The sequence below is a fragment of the Rhipicephalus microplus genome, chromosome 1 (assembly GCF_043290135.1).
Source record: "Rhipicephalus microplus isolate Deutch F79 chromosome 1, USDA_Rmic, whole genome shotgun sequence".
NCBI lineage: Eukaryota > Metazoa > Arthropoda > Arachnida > Ixodida > Ixodidae > Rhipicephalus > Rhipicephalus microplus.
The window spans coordinates 20826844-20848410 of record NC_134700.1 but is presented as its reverse complement, the minus strand read 5'-3'; the positions used below and the strand labels follow the sequence as shown (position 1 = coordinate 20848410).

General features: G+C 43.1%; 1 protein-coding gene across 9 annotated transcripts in view; it reads left to right on the top strand.

Annotated features, from left to right (window-relative positions):
• Duox (dual oxidase) overlaps positions 1–21567 on the top strand; it is a 545810-nt gene that overhangs the window by 410990 nt on the left and 113253 nt on the right. For all 9 annotated transcript variants that reach the window (XM_075889290.1, XM_037429312.2, XM_037429311.2 and 6 more), the window contains 4 exons: positions 4813–4855; positions 9464–9627; positions 10457–10687; positions 17632–17725. In XM_075889290.1, the coding sequence (XP_075745405.1) occupies positions 4813–4855; positions 9464–9627; positions 10457–10687; positions 17632–17725 (532 nt within the window). The remainder of the gene's footprint in view (positions 1–4812; positions 4856–9463; positions 9628–10456; positions 10688–17631; positions 17726–21567) is intronic.

The window sequence follows — 21567 nt, the reverse complement described above, 5'->3', positions numbered from 1 at the left end:
TGCAGGACAAAGGCCTCTCCCATGTTTTGCCAGCTGTGCTTGCTATTGCCAATTTATACCCGCGTGCTTCTTAATCTCATCTGCCCACCTAACCTTCAGTCTCCCCCTAACCCGCTTGCCTTCTCTGAGAATTCAGTTAGTTGCTTTTAATAACCAGCGGTTATCTTGTCTATGTGCTACATGCCCGGCACGTGTCCATTTCCTCTTCTTGATTCCAACTATAATATCTTTAATCCCTGTTTGTTCCCTAATTCACTCAGCTCTCGTCTTGTCTCTTAAGGTTACACCTACCATTTTCCTTTCCGTTGCTCGCTGCATTGTCCTCAATTTAAGCTGAACCCTCTTTGTAAGTCTCCATGTTTCTGCTCCGTAGCTCAGTACCAGCAAGATGCAGCTGTTATATACCTTCCTCCTTAGGGACAGTGGCCATCTACCTGTCATAATTTGAGAGTGCTTGCAAAATGTGCTCCAACCCCATTCTTATCCTTCTAGTTATTTCTATCTTGTGGTTCGGCTCCGTGGTTATTACCTGTCTTTAGTAGACATAGTCTTTTACAACTTCCAGTGCACTATTACCTATCTCGAAGTGCTCTCTTCCGAGGTTGTTGTACATTACTTTTGTTTTTTGCAGATTAATTTTAAGACCTACCTTTCTGCTCTCCTTGTCTAACTCCATAATCATGAGTTGCAATTCGTCCCCTGAGTTACTAAGCAATGCAATGTCATCGGCGAAGCGCAGGTTACTAAGGTACTTTTCGTTAACTCTTATTCCTAACTGTTCCCATTCTAGACTTCTGAAAACCTCCTGTAAGCACGCCGTAAATAGCATTGGGGAGATTGTATCCCCCTGCTTTACACCCTTCTTGATTGGTATTCTGTTGCTTTTTTTATGGAGCAATCTGGTAGCAGTTGATCCTCTGTATATTTCTTCCAGGATGTTTATATATACTTCATTGACGCCCTGATTCCGCAGTGTCGGCATGACGGCTGGTATTTCTACTGAATCAAACGCCTTCTTGTAATGCGGCGATGGCGGCGCATCACCGGATCGGCGATAGTGTAGGGGCGAGGATGCGCGATGGCTTAGGATGGCGAGGATGCGGCGATGGCGTAGTGGTTAGAGCATCCGCCTCGCATGCAAAAGGTCCGTGGTTCAAATCCCGGTGCGGCGCAATTCATTTTTTAAAGACCTTGGGGAATTTCGACGCAAAAATTTTGGTCTGTCTGTTGGTCTGTACATTTGTCTGTTTGTCCACTCTTAACGGCATTTGGTACTTAAAACGGTCGGCCCCGTCCGCAGCGCCCACCTATGTTGCTCAAGGTTGAGCGTTCATGCTTGTGCAATTGTCAATTAAAAAGCAATTATTGCGCATGTCCGGGGCACCATAGCAAGTATACATTCTGCTTGTGCGTCTCTTACTAGAAAAGGCATACTAAGTAATTTTAAGGACCGTAGCACTTATCACGCTGCGCTGACCATGCAACGCTTGCACGGAAAGGCAAGTGTTTCTAACGCTTTGCTAAAACGAAACAGCGGTGGCACTTACCCGTCGCCTTGCGTTCTACGCCTTATCACCTCTGAGATGGGCGCGCACACCCGTCTCAGAGCCACGGGTTTTGTTTTCTAAGACAACTTCCAGATGGCGCTTATGTCTCACGTGTGAGGTGACTTGATGCGCTCGTTCATCTCCGCTGCACGCTCGAGGCACTCTTAACGCAGCACTTCCGGAATACCATTCACCGATTTTCTTGCGCAGAACATCAAATAAATGTCTTGTTCACTCTCTCCACACGCAAGACTATCATCTTTTGACGACATTTGCAGATTACATGCAGATACGGGGCCAATTTTTTTTCTTTAGGCCAAATGCAGAAACTAAAACTGGGCTAAATTTTACAGCAGTGTAAAGTGCCGCTTTAGCATCTTCATCTTCTAGAATCGTTGGATTCAAATGGCGAATACTGATTGTAATAACACGAAAATGCCGTATCTCATCTTTTCTGAATGCTCAAACTGAGCTGTGCTAAAGCAATACAATTTTATCATGCACCAACTCCCCCAGTCAGCAGTACAAAAGCCAGATTCTAATTGTAAATTAGCCAAATGCTGAATCTGTTTTTATCAGACTGAACCATATTCATTTAATCAATGCTGGGTCAATAATCGTCACCAATAGAACCAGTATGCTTTCGTCCCACCTGTTTCATCCGTGTTGCAGTTGTTTTGCTATAGTGTTTGTGTTTTATAATCAGTTTTTCAAGAGGGAGTTGGTTCTTACTGAAGGACCTAATGCCGCTGTGTGAAACTGAAATATAAAAAATAGGAAGCTGACTTTTGTTTTTTTGCATCTTAATGTTTCTTTTCGAGTAGGGTGCTACAATATCATGCCCTTCTAGCGCTACGAGATAATAGAATTGAAATACTAGGTAAATGAAGTGAAGATATTGGGCACTGATCTCTTCCTTGAAGAAGAAGTGATCATAAATGCAATGTCATAAACCCAGCTCAAATCAAGGGGGGCTGTAGCACTTCTCAAGACTTGCAGTAGATGCCAAGAGCAAGAAAAAGCCTGTGACACTCCCGAAATAGTGCGCCTTTTGTTGGGAAGCACCGTTCACTTAACAGCCAAGCACACATACTTCAGTTGAAACTGAGAAAAAAGCATTTTTTCACTACTGGAAATATGGTTGGGCCTACTTCAACTATTTTTTGTGTGTTCATTCTTGTCCTCTGTATGCTTCGAATCTATATTGCAGCTAAAATCTGCATAGCCCACAGTCGTCAGTATTCAGGAGTAAAATTTGCATTTGGCTCCTATAGATCGGAACACTTCATTTCAGCTCGTGAAAAAAGTCGAAAACAAATTTAAAGTATGGCACAGCAATATTTGGTGATAATTAACATAACATTTGGTGATAAATTGACATCATTCTTGAGCTTCTGTCGGGGTCCCGCAGCAGTGGTCTGACCCACAGGCGATGGATCGGCAACTGACCCACAGGCGATGGATCGGGTCCTGGCTGCGCAGGCTGGGCTGCATTTTCGATGGAGGAAAAAATGCTCTAGGCCCATGTTCTTATATTTGGGTGCACGTTAAAGAACCCCAGGTGGTTGGAATTTCCAGAGCCAAAATTTCCAGAGGTCGGAATATCAATCGGCTTCCGTCGGTGATATACTTCGTCACATGGGCGAGATGGCGATGACTGGACTTGAAAGAAGTAAAAAAAAGCCTTATGTATTCCTTTTTCTGTAGGGCATGTACAAAACAGCTGCACAAGCAGTAAAAGAAAGCCGAAACCAATCAGATGCCTATATATATTATATAGTTAACTCAGAAGTTGGTTTTGATGAGATGAAAAGTTTTTGTTTCAGCTTTTGGTACTTGGAGAAGATTCGCTAGTATATTTTCATTGCAACTAAACTGTGCAAAATGTCACTGTTTCACCACAAAGATTGTAATAAGCCCTGCGACATTCTGTATCAATGTTTTATTCTAAGTTTATGTGCTATTTCGCAAAAGCTGCTTTCTTGGCGACGCGCTATGTTGTTTATTGTGCGGTGCTAAAGAGTCAACGAAATGAAACATGCTGTATTTTGTTTTTTCTCTGTGTGCTTGCTGCCCTTCTGCAGCCTTGGGCATTCCAAAAGCAGGCACATATATTTAGTAGAGTCCTTTAAGATCACTGCTATAGTCAAGTATCAATGAATTCATTTTTGATTCGAAAGGTCAACTTATTGGCACAGCCATGATAAGGCAATGCAGTGCAGTCATAATAGTTCCAGCTTAAAGAAGTGTAGGCACCAAAACCTTGGATTACAAATGTGTAAACTCCCATCAAACAGTGCAAAACCTCTGCCCCGCCACGGTGGTCTAGTGGCTATAATACTCGGCTGCTGACTCGCAGGTCACGGGATCGAATCCTGGCTGCAGCAGCGGTGGCGGCTGCATTTTTGATGAAAGTGAAAATGCTCTAGGCATGTGTGCTCAGATTTGGTTGCACGTTAAAGAACACCACGTGGTCAAACTTTCCAGAGCCCGCTACTTCGGCGTCTCTCATAATAAAATGGTGGTTTTGGAACGTTAAACTTCACAAATCAACCAATCGGTGTAAAACCTCCGTGTGATGGCATGAATCTTAGAGAGTGGTGATGCTAGATAAGTGGTGCTGCACTTTAGATGTGCCCCTCTACATAGTGGCTACTATTGTAGCAGGATGCCCAGCTGCTTCTGCCAGCAGCGGGATCGTGTCGTTCTCGCTGCTGGTTGGATGAGCTCGAAAATCAGCAAACAGAGGTGTGAAAAAATTACATTTTTGATCCTTTAGTATCGATTGGGGAAATATTTTCACACCACAGGTGGTTGGGTTGCTCAGTGCCCCTGTTTCTCCATAAATGTCATGACACTCGCCATCCCACGTTTTGCGGCTCTACAATGATGTCTTGCTCATGTTTGTCGCCACACGTCTGCTGAATGAGTCATTATTGCCTTTTCGATTTCGAAATTCTAATCCGTCATTCTCGTTGCCTGTTCTCTGTAAACAAAAGTCAGTTTCGCCACCAGGGCGAAGCCACAAATTTCATAGCAACAAATTTGGGTATCGCATGAAAAATGACCAGCAGCTCAGTACTTTCAGCACACGTTAGCCTTCATAGGCCAACGTGTGCTAACTTTCGTAGCCTGAAATTTTCTCAGTACACTATAACTTTCAGACATAGACAAAACTCATTCAGAATTTAATTCTTTTTTTAAAATGACTATTTCTTCTTACCAATAGGCTGAGCTCTTTTCCAACATGTTTTTTTTTTAACAGGGGCTAATCAGAACTTTCTGGATACATCATCAAATGTTGCAAGGTAAGAATCTATATTTTTATTTCTATAGCTTACTATGCAAAACAATGCATAACCAAAACATTATGCATTGTTTTGGATTGCTCCCCTTCCTCGATGGTATGTTTCTGTCATATGTTTTCTTGGTAACAAGCCGCCATTTCTCTTAGTGTGGTGAACCTATTCTTTCTATATATATTGCAAACGCATTTATCAAACATTTCCTGCTACAGGTGTGTGAATAGTAAATTGTAGAATCTAATCCAACACGAACCGAATACGAACCGACAGGATGACGATTCGAATACGAATACAAAGTCAACATCATTGCAATATTTTTCAAATAGTACAGTAACCATTTGAAAAACACGTCTATAATTCAACAATATTTTGTTTGCTATAAGTAGACAAGAACATTGGCAAATAGACATCACGATTAATGTTAACTGCGAAAACAAATTCCATAGTTACGTAAACTAAGGTAAGCTTGCATAATCAGTGACAGCCTACGAGATATGTTGTAATGCTGGATTGATATTCGAGGTTTATATCACCATTGAATGCTGTACATTGACGCCCCTTTTAAATAAAATTGAAACAAAAATTAAACAATGTTATGAATGAATATAATGAATTTCATTTTGAGTATAGCAAATTTTAGACACTTTTGCTTCTTACCACTAGAGTTTTAAATAGAAGAACCGTCACTTGTAATTAGCACGGCATTTATTGTCCCTTTGACGGTGGGGCTGCATGTGTCTTGAACCCGGTAAAAAACCAGAAATGGGCTTCCTCGAAGTTCGGATGTGTTGCTTCATTGGGGTTTTTCTGCCAGTGCTGATTATTAAAAAAAATTTGCGATTCGATTTGAGTAAGAAATCAATTAGAGCATTATTCGATTTTCTAATATATATATACATATCATTTCTCAAACTCCCCTAATTTCTACAGATTCCCAAGTATTTATCGGGGTCCGTATGCAAAAGAATTCCGGTCTCCAAAATGTGGGAACACCACACGATGAAGTTCGGTGATAATATTTAGAAGTACACAATGAAGACTGTTGACGAACGCACAAGCATACTGCAATGATTCGATTCACAGAACTCCACTCTTAAAGCGGCACAAGTACATTTAGAATGTACGAGAAAACGTCGACTAACAGTGTGGGCGTGTGTCGAGGTCAGTTCCAGGTTGTGAATGTGTGCACGTTTTATTTAACACTAGTCTGCTTCAGTGGTTTAAATTACTTCATGCTAGCATTTGTCTGTAGCTATTGTAATAACAGTCCTGTTAGTAATAAACATTCACAATGCACAAGTGCGCATATCTACAGGGAAAAACTTGGCCACTGTTGAAATGGGTGCGAATGTCTGTTTCCACCAAAGCACTGAAGGCTGTGAGCAGTGCTGTGAACTTTCAATAATGAAACCCTTATAACCCGATTTATTACTTCAGGTGATACTTTGGCCTCTCAGCCTGCACGCAACATGCTATGAGTCGCAGCAAAAACTCAAGAAGGGGCAGTCAACTGCTGGATGTACAGCCGTCAGCACTGTTAACAGAAACCGTTCAACACATGTCTTCGCCCCATTGCGACTCACGTGAGTGCCGCCGAACTTTGAACACGGTATGTTTGTTGCAACTAACGATAGATAGAACGTGCATTGATTTCACTATTAGATTTCTGTTTCACTGAAAGTGCTTGGCTGGTTTGTTTTTGTCGCATTTCTCACGTGACGACGCTCTCGAGCACGCCCGGTGAATTAGTTGTTGTATGCTTATCTCATCAACGAACTATTGTGTGCGATATCTGCCGCATCTTTCTAGTTTGAAATCACAACTTCAGCTCAGAAGAAATGAAGTATTGAAATAGCAGAGCAAATGCACATTTATGGAGTTTCTGTAAAATTTGTGCAATAATTAAATAAAAAATGAGGTGGTGTACAATTTTCGATTTATTGATTTTCAGACAGCATGATTAGGACTATTCTGGTTATTTAGTGTTCACTTTCCTGTTGAGTTCACGTTCTACTGAAGATGTGTTGTTGGAGCTTATTATCTGCGAGTATCCTGACTCAGCAAGGACAGGCACAGCAATTTTCAGCATAGTTATTAGAGAAAAGCGCTCATCACCATTTTGTCTCAAAAGTAACTGAACTCAAACTGAAGCCGCCAAAAAACTGAAAAAGCATGAACTACACAGGGCGGTGGAGGCTAAATTACCAGAACTTATTGATTCATGCTGTCTCAAATTTAATGAATTGGAATTGCACTACCGCAATCTTGATTTATTTTTTGAGCAATTTTCACAAACGCCATAAGCGATCGTTCGCACTGCTTTTCAATGCATCGTCCACCTCTGTGGAACAGTGGTCAGGGTGCTTCGCTGTGGACCTAAAGGTCACCGTTTCGACTTCGGCCGGGGCGGTTACATTTTGATGGAGCCAAAAAGGTATAGATCGGTGGACTGTGCAATGTCAGTGCACGAATAAATAATACGAGATAGTCAAAATTTCTGGAGCCCTCCTCTGCTTTGTCTCTCACAATCGTATCGAGGTTTTGGGACAAAAAACCACAAATATCATTATTATTTTCAATGTATCATTTCTTCGAAGTGGAATTTGTGATTTCGAGCTCTGAAGGTGCGGGAGATAATGCACACAATATATTAGTTGCTTAGATAAGCGTACAACTATAAATTCACAGGGCACATTCTAGAGTGTAGCCACGTCCGAGACGTGGCGGAAACGGACCAGCCAAATTAGTGGCTTCGACCCGCCGGTCAGGCAGAAGTGAAACAGAAATTTAATAGTGAAATCGACACGCATTTAATTTATTATTAATTACAACAAACATACCGCGTTCAACGCTTGGCGGCGCTGACGTCAATCGACACAAGGAGATCCCAGGCGTCAAACGGTTGGTGTTGATAGTGCTGATGGCTTTACCTGTACTGCGCCATAAATCACCACAGTTTTACAGAGTAGGCCAGTATTAACTGTGCCATCATTCCACTTCCTGCGGATAAGCTCACTACTGGCTTGCCACGCAACATTGTTGATGCTGTGGCAGACAGTGATGAAGAATTATAGCTGAGACTTTTTCTAACAGGTCAGAAGCTTTAAGCGACTCACTAGTTGCGGAATTCACATTGTGTGAAACCTATAGTGCTGTTTCACTGCTCTAGCATGCTACACTGTACCACACGAAGGAACTGAAGCTCATTCTAGCTTTTGCCAGACTTTTACAGCAAAAGCTGTATGAGATCACAACACGGGTCACGCGCAGTGCCATAGTTGTCTGCCGCCAGTTTCCGTAACTACTATCGCATGAAGTAAGAAAAAAAACTCGGTAAGGAAAAAACGCAAAGGACACAGAGGAGTTTGAACCCTGGTCTGCTGTGTGCCAGCGCAGTATTCTACTACTGAGCCATGCCGGTGCTTAGGAGTCGTTCACAAACTTCCCTTAGGCAGGCTTGACATCGGGAAAAGAATCGTGTTAATATTAGTATTAAAGGTGTCACACAATGAGAATAGCAAAACGAGTGGGTCGTCCAATGCTCCAGCCCATTACAAAAGCTTGTTCTTGATCACTTATTAACAGTGGCACATACCCACTTCTGGCATAATTCCTCGACGTTGTCAGCAACTGCATCAATAATCGGCTCAAAATTTTGTGCAAGTGTTTAGTAGACACCCCATTTCTTCGAAGGATAGCATAGTGAATACTCGCCTACTACCAAAAATTATGACTATTAATGGCATAGTAGTTACCCAGCAAGTGTGCTCGTAGCGGTTACCCATAGAGAGTTTAGAAATGGCTATAAAAAGCGGCTCTTCTAGCTTTCACTGTGACTTTGCTGTGCATTTCGAGCAGGCCTGGCATTTTTCATTGAAGCATCAAAGACGTGAACCTGGATAACCGCACAATAGCAGAATCGGAATTCGAGCCAAAGAAGACGCCTGCCCTGGAATTCGAAGCACAATACAAGGGCTACGAGGAGGTGCCATGGCACTGACAAAAGTGGAAAGAACAACAATGAAAAATCAGAAAACAAGAGCTTGGTTCTTGCTCAGAAGCATTTCAGCACGAGTGCCCACACTCCGTTGCTCTCATTGAAAGACTAACGGAAAGATGGATTAGCATCGCTGCTGATTTGCTTCGTCCAGAGGGCTTGGTGGCAGCAGGATCAGCTGCTGAAGTGGAGCTCAGTGAACGTTTATTGTTTCGCACTGTGGTGGGACAAAAGCAGTATCGTCTGTCTGCAGATACATGATCAAATATTTGTCATAACACAAATACAGACAGTGATACATCTCGCAAGGCATATGACGATACATTTACAGGCCATCTGAAGATTATCTTAGATATCGTTTCAAATAACATGTATCACAAAATACAACTTCCACTACTCCTTCGGGCGAAGCAGTGACAGAAACAGCTGCAGAATTATTTCTAATATTAATAAAAGGAAAGAGCTTGTGTAGTACAAACGAAATTTACTTTCAATGAGAGAAGCCTTCTTGTGGTATTGGACATAAACTGTGCTGCTTTGTGTGCTCCTACTGATGATGATGAACTAGTGATTTTGTGGCATTCATTATTTGTTCCACCTTCTGTCTCTTGCAGAATGACGAGTTTCCAGATAAACCAGCCAGCGGAAGATCCGCCGTCATGGACGGTGCTGAAGTGGAACCAAGTGACCACTTTTTTGGAGGAAAACCGGCAACATGTGTTCTACTTGTTTGTCTTCTACGTCTTCACAATTGTATTATTCATCGAAAGGTTTATCTGTAAGAAAATTTTTTTTATCCTTTTTGTGAAGGCATAATGCCCTAAAGCATTTATATGCACTCTTTGAACATTATTATAATTTTAACATAAAGCCATTCCTGTATATATCAAAGTCAGATATATCGAATTATTGCCTTTGTCCAACAGTTGAAAAATTCTATCAAATTTTTCTTGCAAAAGTATCGAACCAGTGCATCCGTATATCGAACTCCGGCACAGAGGGACATCCGCTATATAGCACGCTGTGCTGCACTGAAGGCCAGGAAGTGAATATTTCCTAGCAAATATCCATCTATTTTCGAGCGTCTTCTAACAAGTTTTGATTCCTTTGAGTGCGCAGGTGACGAAAGGTGGTATTATTCCATCGCGCTGATCTGCTTCGTTGCGTGATGCTTGCAAGTGCACCGGTATGTCTGATGTGCGGTCTACAGGTTTGAAAGTGCGGGCATAGTGTTTTTCAAGGAAAACTATTGCTGATGACACGAAAATGAGAATGCGAAGTGATTCGGTGATCTTCTTGCAATGTTCACGTTACTTTCCTTGTTAGTTAGTGCACAAGGGCTCATTAGCCGGAAAAGCATCGCCTTCGAGATGTGCAACATCGTGGCATATTTTTTGGTGTTTTCGGTTTTAAAATGCACGTCTTGCAGGCTACGCTTTTTCTAGCTTCTTGCATCAAAGCAGCTGGAAGCAGCGGCTGCCAGCTACAAAAGCGCAAGTGACATTGATATTGTCAACATGTCCTTGAAATCTCGGATGGCATGAAGTATTGATGAATGATAATGAGGTATCAATGAGATATTTGTGGTTGCACGTGCGCTTTTGCAGACTACTGCTACATGTCGGAGCACATGGACCTGCGGCACGTGATGGGAGTGGGCATCGCCATCACTCGAGGATCGGCGGCCTCTCTCTCGTTCTGTTACTCTCTCCTGCTGCTGACCATGTGCCGCAACCTGATCACCAAGATCCGAGAACTGCCCTTGCAGCAGTACATACCCCTCGACTCGCATGTGCAGTTCCACAAGATTGTCGCCCTGACGGCGCTATTTTTCAGCTGTAAGTGCTCATTGTATGGCTAAATACGGTTGAATAATTTCATGAGACAAATTAGGAAATAAGAGAGGTTACTCGTCTGTACCTATATGTGCCATCTCAGGTACGCATTTTCTGCACAACATAGTTGTGACAAAAGTGTCATGTTTTATAAGTATACAGTTAAGCGTGCTTATAATGAACCTGAGCCTGACGCGACATCTGTTCACTGTATCGCGAAGTTCATAGTGAATGAAACACAGCTTTTAATAAAGTTTTGAGTGAAACCTCAAACTATTTTTCGCCCAAGAAGTCCGTGATGTACGTGTTTAGAAGAGCAGAAGCGATAAGGGCAGTCTCGAGTTAACTTGAAATGGCAAGATGCTCGTTCTCCGAGGCCCGTGGCATAAGCTGCATGAGGCACTGGCTCTAACGTTTCGTCGTTCTTGCAATCTGATTCCTCCAAATTGCTCTCGCCACGTACTTCATTCACAATGCCCTAACCTATGCACGGTTCTGCTGTGTGGGCATCATCAACGACCGTAATTAAACCATCGCAACAGATGTCCCACCCATTCTTCCATGTCAAAGCCGACGACGCCCTGCCACAAATCACCACCTCAGTGGTCCTGTTCGAAAGCTTCACACTCGGCATCGGGCTTGACGTCGACGAAGTCGGCCTCGCAAAAACAATTTTGTGCGCATGTAGCCGTCAGTGCCGCCCACGAAATATTCACTATCTCTACAGCTGAATAACGGGACCCCCGAAGCGGCAAGTTGGCTGCCAGGTGGTCAACAGCTATAAGCAAGCGCTCCGCAATGCGGCACCTAACGCGCGGATTACGCTCCAACCAAGCCGTCACGCTTTCGACGTTTTGTTGAGCGGCAGGAAACAGCGTGCAAGTTCTTTACGTCTGCCATCCTGACCACACACGCACACCAAGAATGAGCCGGACATGCACACGGGACACACATGCCATAACGCGTGGAACAGCTCTGGGCCCGTTTCTAGTCAGAAAACGAAACCGATTCGAGCCAGCGAGGCTGGCATCGCGGAGCAGTGGAGATGGGCGAAGGGGTTGTGATCAAGAGAAGAGAGCAGATTTGCAAGAGAAGGGCAAGGAATTGCGATAGATTGAAGAGAGGGGAGGATGCGGCGGGAGGGCGACCTTGAAAACCAAAACACACAGGAAGGAGGCAGCTAGGGTAGCTTGGTTGACAAATCCATGAAACGCGCAACTCGCACTTAGAAAAACTTCATAATGAGTTTTTGAACTTGAAACTCACGCTGGCGGGTTTGCGTGGCCTCACCAACTTTATTTCGTGATTCGTTCCGTACAAATTAACAGCCGTTTTTGCACTTCCGCACGCTTGTGGAGGGCATGCTGAGCTGAGTGCGAAGTGAGCGAGAACAAGTCCTAAACATGAAATGAACCGCAAATTATCAGAGTCGGTGGGGTAGCGTACGTGCATGCACTAGACGCAGACGGTTGGATACAGTCAGTGGACGAGGATGTTGGAAAATGGTCTGGTCACTCCTGGCTGGCGACGCCAACAAGACTACCAGCGATCAAAACAGGGTAGATGGCCGACCGGTCTTCGAAAGATTGATGGCAGTGTGAAAACACAGGCCTCGTCTGGCGATGCGGAGAGCTCAGAGTAGGGAGGGGACAAAGGATGAAGGGATGCGTTACAAAAAGCGGTCGGGGAGAGCGGCAACTAGAGGGTCATAAAGGCAGGGTCGGTGTTTAACAATAAGTATGTATGGGCATCTCGCGGATGCCTGATTCGTGGTTGAAAGTGGTTTCCTGGGAAGTCGGCAGAGCGCAGGCTTCGTTCGCTTTAACCGGTCAGCGGCGCTCGGAGACGTTCATTGTGAGTGCGATTTTGTGCCATTGAACCAATGTATGTTTTCACGGTCACGCGGATGTTCGTTTTAAGCAAAAGTTAATTTTAAGTGGGGTCATTATATGTGGGCTCGACTGTATACTGGTTAACACAAAGCCTGCTTCAAACATAAATGTTTGCTTAATCAACCCCACTCCTAAGTTTCAAGGAAGCGCCTCTAGTTATTTATGAGTTGCATAAATCATCTTCATGTAAGTCTCAAAACACCTTGTAGCAATCGGCTCCCTTTCACCTATGCTTCAAAGAAAAGAGAGCCAGCACCATGCCGTCCACTTTGCGTTAGACAGCATCATGCTCCTTTTCGCTCATCATCAAACAACTCAAGCAAGTTCTAGCTTCATTTATGGAAAAGCTAGTTGCAAAAATCTTCAAATCTTTCTTCCACAAAATTATGTAGCGCGTACTACCAAAGATACAACTTCCTGGCAGTTTTCTGTAGCGGTGGGAAAGCTTTCTATGTTAAGAACCTGTCTCGCCAGAAAAATGTTTGTTTCCTGCTTATTACAACAGTGACGATGCAGCTTTCTGTGATCGAGAACTTATCACAGCCTCTTTAGAAGTACTATAGTGGAGAGAGAGAGAAAAAAAAGAAATTTCTCAGCATGAAATATAGATGGTGTGCCAGAAACTAATATACTGAGCTGCTGTAATTAAGTATCCTCAGCTTCATAAATATAACTTTCTTGGTCTGGCCATTCTTGATGTTATTGTGCACAACTTCTTTTTAGCTTTACTAGCAAACAAAGATTTGTCTGCAACATTGTCTCATTTGAGCATTTCCAATGGCAATAACTGTACTAAAATCAAGCCATTTTTTTTCATCTGAACTTCTGTAATGCTGAAGAAATCAATATCATTTGTGCAACAGTGCTTTTTTTTACAATTTCAATATTTCACAAACATTGATGATTGTGGTAGTAGTGTTGATCAATGCAGCAGTTGCATTTGACGTGTGTGCGAGTGAAAAACAAATAAATAAAAAAAATTTCGTGCTTTGGCATTTTCCAACTTGATTCCACTATGAATTCGAAGTAAGATGAATTTAAATCAATCGAGACCGCCTACAAAAACGGACAAGCTGCATCTTCCGAACTGCTAAAAAATTACTAGAATTAAAAGGGTGGAAAATGCCAATCACCAGTAAAATATGCACAAAGGCAACTGTATTTTCCTGGTGTATTTTGCTGCTTGTGCTCTTTGAAATCGGGCTATGTTGTGCCAGCTCGCACCATATTGCACTTTGGTAAAAATAAAAAATCTATTCCTTCCTAAGTTTTTTTTTTTTTTTTTTTTTCAGAATACTTGTGCCTTCCTTTGGGGAGTTGTTTTCTGCATGTATCATTAGTTCTGGGTGGGATAGGAAACTATATTATGTCCTCCTGTGGCTTAAGTTTTCGTCCTAGAATTATTGAAATTACTCGAATCTAACGCGCACCTTTTTTCGGGTTAAGCGAGTTCATAAATCGCATGCGTGTTAGAATCGAGTACGAAAAAAAAATGAATACGATCATTCTATTGCCATCGTCATTGCCAAAATGGCCGCCCCCTACTTGCGTCAGCATCGCGCGTCGGCCATTTCTGCCTATGTGTTTCCCATGTGCAGCACTTCGTACGTGTGCTTAGGAGTTTGTCTTCTTGTAGTGGGCTAGCATCTATGGCATGGAAGGGCCGACTCCAAAAACTTGACAAGTGCACCACGATGCCGCTTTTAAAAGAAAAGTCATTGCGTGTGCCGAAACAGACGGAAATCGGGCCGTATCGCGATCGTTCGGAGTTCCCAAAACGTGCGTGCGGGACTGGCGGAAACAAAAGCAGAAGATTGTCGACAGCAAAGATTCACGCAAAGGCTTCAGTGGACCATAGCATGGTCAGTTTCCGCAAATTGAAGAGCTGCTCGCTGAGTATGTGCTTGAGCAGCGAGCGGCACAGCGGCCCGTGACGACAGAACTGCTCTAAGTGCGGGCTATTAGAAAAAGGGCTAACGCGGAGCCAGTTCAAAGTGAGCAGGTGCTGGTGGCTAACTAACTTTATGAAGAGGAAGGGCTTTTCCCTCCGAGAGCGAACGGGCATGGCCCAAAACTTGCTGGAGGAGTACTAAAGAAAGCTTCACAGTTTTCACAGGTTCGTCCTAAACTTGCGGCACAACAACGGCTACCTGCTTGGGCAAATCGGGAATGCCGATCAAATGCCTCTTTACTTCGACATGCCTGGCACCACAACCGTCGAGAAGAAGGGGGCGAAGCAAGTTCGCATGCTTACATCGGGCCACGGTAAAACAAGAGTGACGGCAATGCTCCCTTGCACGTCAGATAGGCACAAGCTTCCCCCGTACCTCATATTTAAACGGGAGACGCTCCCGAAAGGAGTCGTTTTCCCGAGTAGTGTGATCATGTGGGCCAACAAAAAAAAATGGGTGCGCGTGGCAATCGATGTCTTACTTTTTTTTTTTTTCGTCGTGGAAACCAAGTGCGCATTACAACCGAGGGCGCGGTAGATTGGAGTAAATACAATACATATACTACTTCCAGAATAATATAGCGGTATTGCACTGTTTTCTGCCAGAATTCTAAGTGCGCTTTATTATGAAGGACAAGCTTTCATGCGTGTTTACGAGTATTTATGCAGACGAACGCCATGATAGAATTTTCGTTTCACGACTCGGTAGGAGAGATGAAAAATTAGACGGAGCCTGTAAACTAAGCGAATCTAATACATGCAGCACAGACTGTGTGAATTAGGCTATATGGTATTTTTTTGCCACTGAGCAAAGCATGATAAAATGATTCCCTTATATATATATATATATATATATATATATATATATATATATATATATATATATATATTCTGATACTGCAATCCCCATAAATGCACCGCTATGGTAAAAAACATTCAGACAGCAAAACAACGAAGGGTAGTAAACATTGTTTTAAAAAATACAATATAGATAAATAAGTTATGAAAAGAAAAATACATTCTTTGTGCTATTGTGCTTACGTATACGGATCGCACACAAAACATCCTGTACATTAAACATGGCAAAAAAGAAATACATAGGTGAACGAGATCATGTTCACATTGGAAAGTAATTAACAGATATTTGCTGCAAATGAAGACAGTGAAGATTGAGTAACTTGAGTGTTAGTCAGGTTAATCTATTCGGTCACAGTCCTTGAAAAGAAAGAATATTTGAAACAATTACTTTTTGCGTAGAATGGAGTTATTGTTAGCCAATGCCTTTGTCTTGTCACATATCCAAAATAAAAATTATTTCAGATATATTAATATTTAATGTTTATTTGGTTAATGCCGAAAAATTTTGTACAGAAGAAGAAGCACACCAACTGCAGTGTCGCGCCTATAAGCCTCAACAGCTGGTATGGTGGCGCTGTGGCGCTAGGACAATCAGAGCCACCAATAGCGGAAAGGTGCATGAACCCGTCGTAGCATGTTGGGGGCGCTCATTGAAATAACATCGTTAACTGGCAGCCCATGTTCTTGTGTGGGTTTCTTGGAGGAACCTAATGCGCTGAAAAATAATTGAAGTAAAGGCAGTGTTTTTTATGACAATGATCATTACGCCGGCAATCCATCGTTACGGCATTGGGTTGCAAACTGTCTGCAAAGATGCCCTCTGATCTCACTGGCAAGTGTGTTCATCAGATGAAGAGCATCGACTTGGATGTCGGCCTTCAGGATATCAGTTTCATCAGGTTTATGCATCATTTACATTGTAGTTCTTTTAGATCTATCATTCGAAGAGCATCCTATGACTTTTGCATCCGTTGTGTTGGTATTGATGTCCGAACTAAGCAAGAAAAAATCTCGCTCCTTTCATTCTGCTCCCTTTTTGCATCTGCTCATCCCTTCGAGCTATTAGATGATTTCTGCATATTTTGTGAGTCTGTAGAACTAGCTGCACATTGTTATAGCAAGGTGCACAATCGCGGCTGGTCACCGAGAATGGTGTAAGCACGCCGCGGCCTTGGCTACGTTTTGTCAACGAGTGTGAGTGCACATCCTTCACATGTTTTAACATAGTGTACCACTACGCAGATACAAGAAAAGAAGGCACAAACCGCAGCACTGTCCCTTCTACTCTTATGTCCGCGTAGTCGTGTGCTGTGTTAAAATATGTTTAAGTACTATCACCAACTGGCCCACCTTTCAGTCCTTCTACATCACATCATGCACAGGGCTCTGACACTTGGCTTTGCCGATTGCCGCGACCCCTTGTAGATATGAAGTCTTTTAACGCTTCCTTGATGGTTCATGCTGTAGCCTTTTCCATAGTATGCAGGCAAAAGTGTCGGAACATACAGGTGGAGTGCTTGGCTATCAAACATCTTTCGTAGTCAAACAAGTGGGCACTGCACGTGTGGTTTCAGTGCTTCACACGCTGCCGATGTGCTCCATTGAAGGGGCTATCAAAGGGCCATGTTTATGACCACGATGTGCAAATACGTGCAATAATAACAAAGAAATCATTTTAAAAATTGAGGAGCGCGTATTTATCTTACATGTTATACCACCGTTTTCTAGCACTATCATCGTTCGTCCTTGTGATCCTTTCACACATATCAACATAATTTTATTTTTGATGGCTTCCCGACAATGTTTTGTACCTGTTGTGACCACCATACATGCAGCAATTAGCTAGTTACGCTGCTGTTTGGCCATGAATTCGCTTCGTCCTTTCAAGATTCCGTGCTTCCTCCCCTACGCATGCAGCCTCTCTCAATCACGACTGATTACTAGGGCGCCACGCCATGGGCGGTGCCACTTGTTCAGTCAAAGCTGGAGCGCACTAGGCCCATAGGCAAGTCTGTAGTTCGACATGATGTTGACATGGACATCTTTAACCTAAACGTCACCTAGATCGACTGGACATGCAGGCTCTGCAGTAGCTGTGGTTGTCATGTACCTCTACGTAAATCTTACCTGATTCACTTACGTTGCCGATTCACTTTGGAGCTATAGCTTCAATGTGGGTCCTATAGTTAGAATGCTATGTTGCGATTCCCTTGACTTTCTGTTCTGAACATAAGTATTCATTTCAGTGGTGCACACAGTTGGACACTACATAAATTTCTACCACGTCTCTACGCAGCCAGCGGAGCATCTCCGATGCATGACAAAAGAAATGCATTTCGAGTAAGTACACTTTCAAATCAAATCAAATCAAAAATCTTTATTTGTCACAAAAAATATACACGCATTGGGGTTAGTATATCCAGAAAAAGCTCCCATAGCACAAGGCTGAAAGGGGAGCTCCTGTTAGAAAATGACATGTTAATAAGTACAACAAAATGGCAACAAAAAAAGCGATGAAGTAATTATTGATAGTAATAAAAACATTTCAATTATGCAATAAAACAATGTTCAGTAATTGTGTATAACGATGAAAACAATGAAACATACAGTAAGAAAGGCAGTAGAATCGGGAACGAAATGACGTTAATTAGTGATATACAGCTATTAAAACAACTCTAATGTGCATGAGTAATAAATGTGAAAATAACGCAAACAGTAATAGCTGTAAATGTAAGCGAACGCCGATATAAAAATGAAGATGAGTTATGATTGTGAGATAAGAAGTTTAAGCTCTTTTTTAAAAGCAGCTATGACAATTATTTAGTGCTTAGTGGTACTGAATTCCAAAATTGGATAGCTGCAAACATGGTAATATGTTTGCCATAGTTAGTGTGTGCATGTGATAGTAAAAAGTTGTTGTTTGAGGCCTACTTGATAGGATTAGAGTTCAACAATTGAAATTTCTCTAAAACGTTGACTGTCGAAACACCACATACCAAGCTCACAAAAATAGGGCAATGAGTTCAATATGTCATACAGCTTGACACAGAAAAATCTTGGGGATGCGAATCTCGCAAGGTAACAAAAAGTATCAGTGTCATCCCAATCTTGTTTTCCATGATGCCAAGGCGCATGCACCCTTCCTGTAGTGAAAATGTCCCGAAACGTCTTCAGGTCTCGGCCTTCATTCCAGTAAAAGCAAGTTAAAACTCCACAAAAACCCTACTAAAATGGCAGAGGCCAGCACAACAAAGAGGAAAGACGGATTTTGTATCACAAGAAAACATGTAAAATCAGTTTATATCAAGTGTAAATTGGCCACAATTTCAATTACAACTACTGTTAATCCTGCTTATAACGAACCTCCGTATAACGAATTCTTCAATATAACGAAGTTTTTTATTCCCCATGATCGCTCCATAGAAGCACATGTTTTGCCACCTCTATGTAACAGAGGAGCAGTGGGAGACAACCTTGATATAACGAATTTTCTCCACAAACAGTCGAGGAATTTCGCTCTACATTTTGGCATTTTGGTACAAGCATGCATCTTCCACGGCTGCCCCGCCACCGCCAAAGCACGATGCAGCGGCAACGGGCACATAGGCTGCATCCGGAAGGCCTGCACCCCATGAGCCAGCTTTGCCGCTGTTCTCGCTGCCGCGCTCGTATGCGCAAATGTGTCCCACGCACCCCCCCCCCCTCCCCCACTTCACACCAACATAAAAAACAAGAACTATTTTTGCACGTTGGCAGTGCCACGCTTATAGTTGGCGTCACATATATGGGGCCAGGCTGCATATGGAAGGCCTTTACCAATTAGCTTTTCGTGGTATTTGTGTTCGTGTCGTTCGCTCTTTCTTTTCAACGCCATGCGCGCGGGCATAGTTTCACTGTGTGCGCATATTGTGGCCCCGGACGACGTTCAGCTTTTCTTTTTATTATTGCGACAGCAATTATGTATATGGACAGTCTCGGCTGGCTTTTCACCTCCGCCGTCGTCATTCACCTATCTATGTACATTAAAACTCAAGGAAAAGAAAAAAAAAAGCTGCCTGTGCTCGGCGCCCAGCGTGTCATGATGCACCGACGTGCGCTTATTTCCCATGTGTACTTTGCCCCGGGAATGGGGGGGTCAGATGCTTGTGCGCGCATGCTTATCCTTTGGTGGGGAAAATCGTGTGCCTTCTACTTTGACCGGGGAACGATTGCATTTAGTTTCCGGGCACACGAAGATCACTTTGCTCGCTGGACAGGCACCGTTAGAGAAAAGAGTGCGCCTTTCAAACACACCGAAGGAACAACTGGGGCACTTATTAGTTTGCACTTATATCTGTACCTGTCATTACGTTTCGTGTCTTATTTTTGTTAACCGGTGCATTAAGTGTCGAGCAGCAAACGTTGTTAGTTCCATATCGTCCTGTGTATGTTGTTTTCTTGCATCATTTGTGCCGGAGCAGCGCGTGCATGTTTCAATCTGCTTGTCGTTCTCATCGTTACGTTCCAAGATTGTTATCGCATTCATTGCTTCGCCGTTGTGGCGAAACTCTGACTTTCTTTAATTTCGGACAACTGTGTCTTCAACACCGAGGAGATGTCAGATTAGGCGCTGATGGAAACTCTGAGACCACGATGACGACGGATCTTCGGATGTCGACTCATCACCCGCTTTCATTTTGCGCCATGCCGCGAGTTCGCAGGCTGGTAGTTCTCACAATCAGCCGATTAGTTCTGGCAACCTGACGGCGCATTGAACGCAATGCAATGAACGCGATAGTGAAAAATCGTAATGTTATAAGAAGTAAGGCTGGCAGCCAACTCTTTTGGATTCGATATAGCGGAACTCCTACAAAATGCTGATGTGAGCAAATACCGCCGCTCCAGGGAGAATTGCTCTTTTCATACAGTCCCTTTGCGTTGAAACCACACTGATACTTGCCGAGATAGCAAGTGCACCAACGATCGCTACCGCCCTTGAAATCGTTCATTATTGCTGCTTGAGCAATTCCCCTCCCCGCGTTGTTTCATGCTCATTCAAGATGGGTGGCTTAGTTTCAGTATGAACAATCGAAGGCAGTTCTAACATGCAAGAGATGTTACCCTATGCACTTTCCAGACGATAGGGATGGGCCGACTTATTTGATCTCTACTTTAGCAGCGCTTGCATGCTTTTACTCGCTTGTGAAAGTTACGATGCGCGGTGGCATGTTTTCCATTTGCACCTGTTATGGAACATGGTGGCAACGGCAAAAACTAGCCAACAGTGTCCATATAATTGCTATTGCGATATTAATACAGTTTTTACTGTAAAATAAGTGTTTTGGGTTAGCTCTGCCTCTAGTCCCCCTTTCGTTTCATTCGCGCTTTTATTTTCTGATTTTTCGTACCGAACCTGCATATAACGAAATCCTCTTTATAAAAAATCTTTCCGGGAATTTATCAATTTCGTTATATCCAGGTTTAACAGACCACGATGGCAACAAGAGTATGGGGGATGTTACTACTAGTAGTTGGAATATAAACGTGAAGAAACAAAACTAGACCAAAAGTATAAGCCAGCAGAGACCGAACCTGTGACTTTCAAATAACATGTCCGATGATCTACCAGCTCAGCTGCAGTGGCAATCATTCTTTTCTCGGTCATCGTCCACCTTTCATAGGGCATCTGATTGTGCACTGCAGGCAGGTGTGCGACATGCGCACTACCTTTTTCCCTGCTTTACCGACTTACTTGTTTTCTTTACCGACTTATCTTGTTTTCTGACAGATGCATCTTTGGTCGAGGTGCACTGGCACCGTGAAGGTGAAATAAAAGTTACGTCAAACACCGCCCGAGCTTCACACCTCGCTACAGGCTAAACGAACGCGTGTGAATCACACAACTCGAATCCTCTACAGGAGCGCTGTATGGGAGAGATGCCATTTAGCAGGTGACAATTTCTAGCGTCCTGTTTATACTGGTAATAAGAGAATAAACAACAGAAAATCAAACAATGAGATACACTAGTGAAACGCTACGCGTCCAGTGGGTGCACGTCTTTTCTTCAGGCAGTGGGGCTGCATCGATTCTGTACTAGCTCAACAAGGGTTATGGTAATTTTCACATTGTCTTCGATTTCCAGTAGAATTCTGGCAGCAAAAGAAGCCCTGTGTGAGTATGGATGGTCAGATGATGTAAGCTC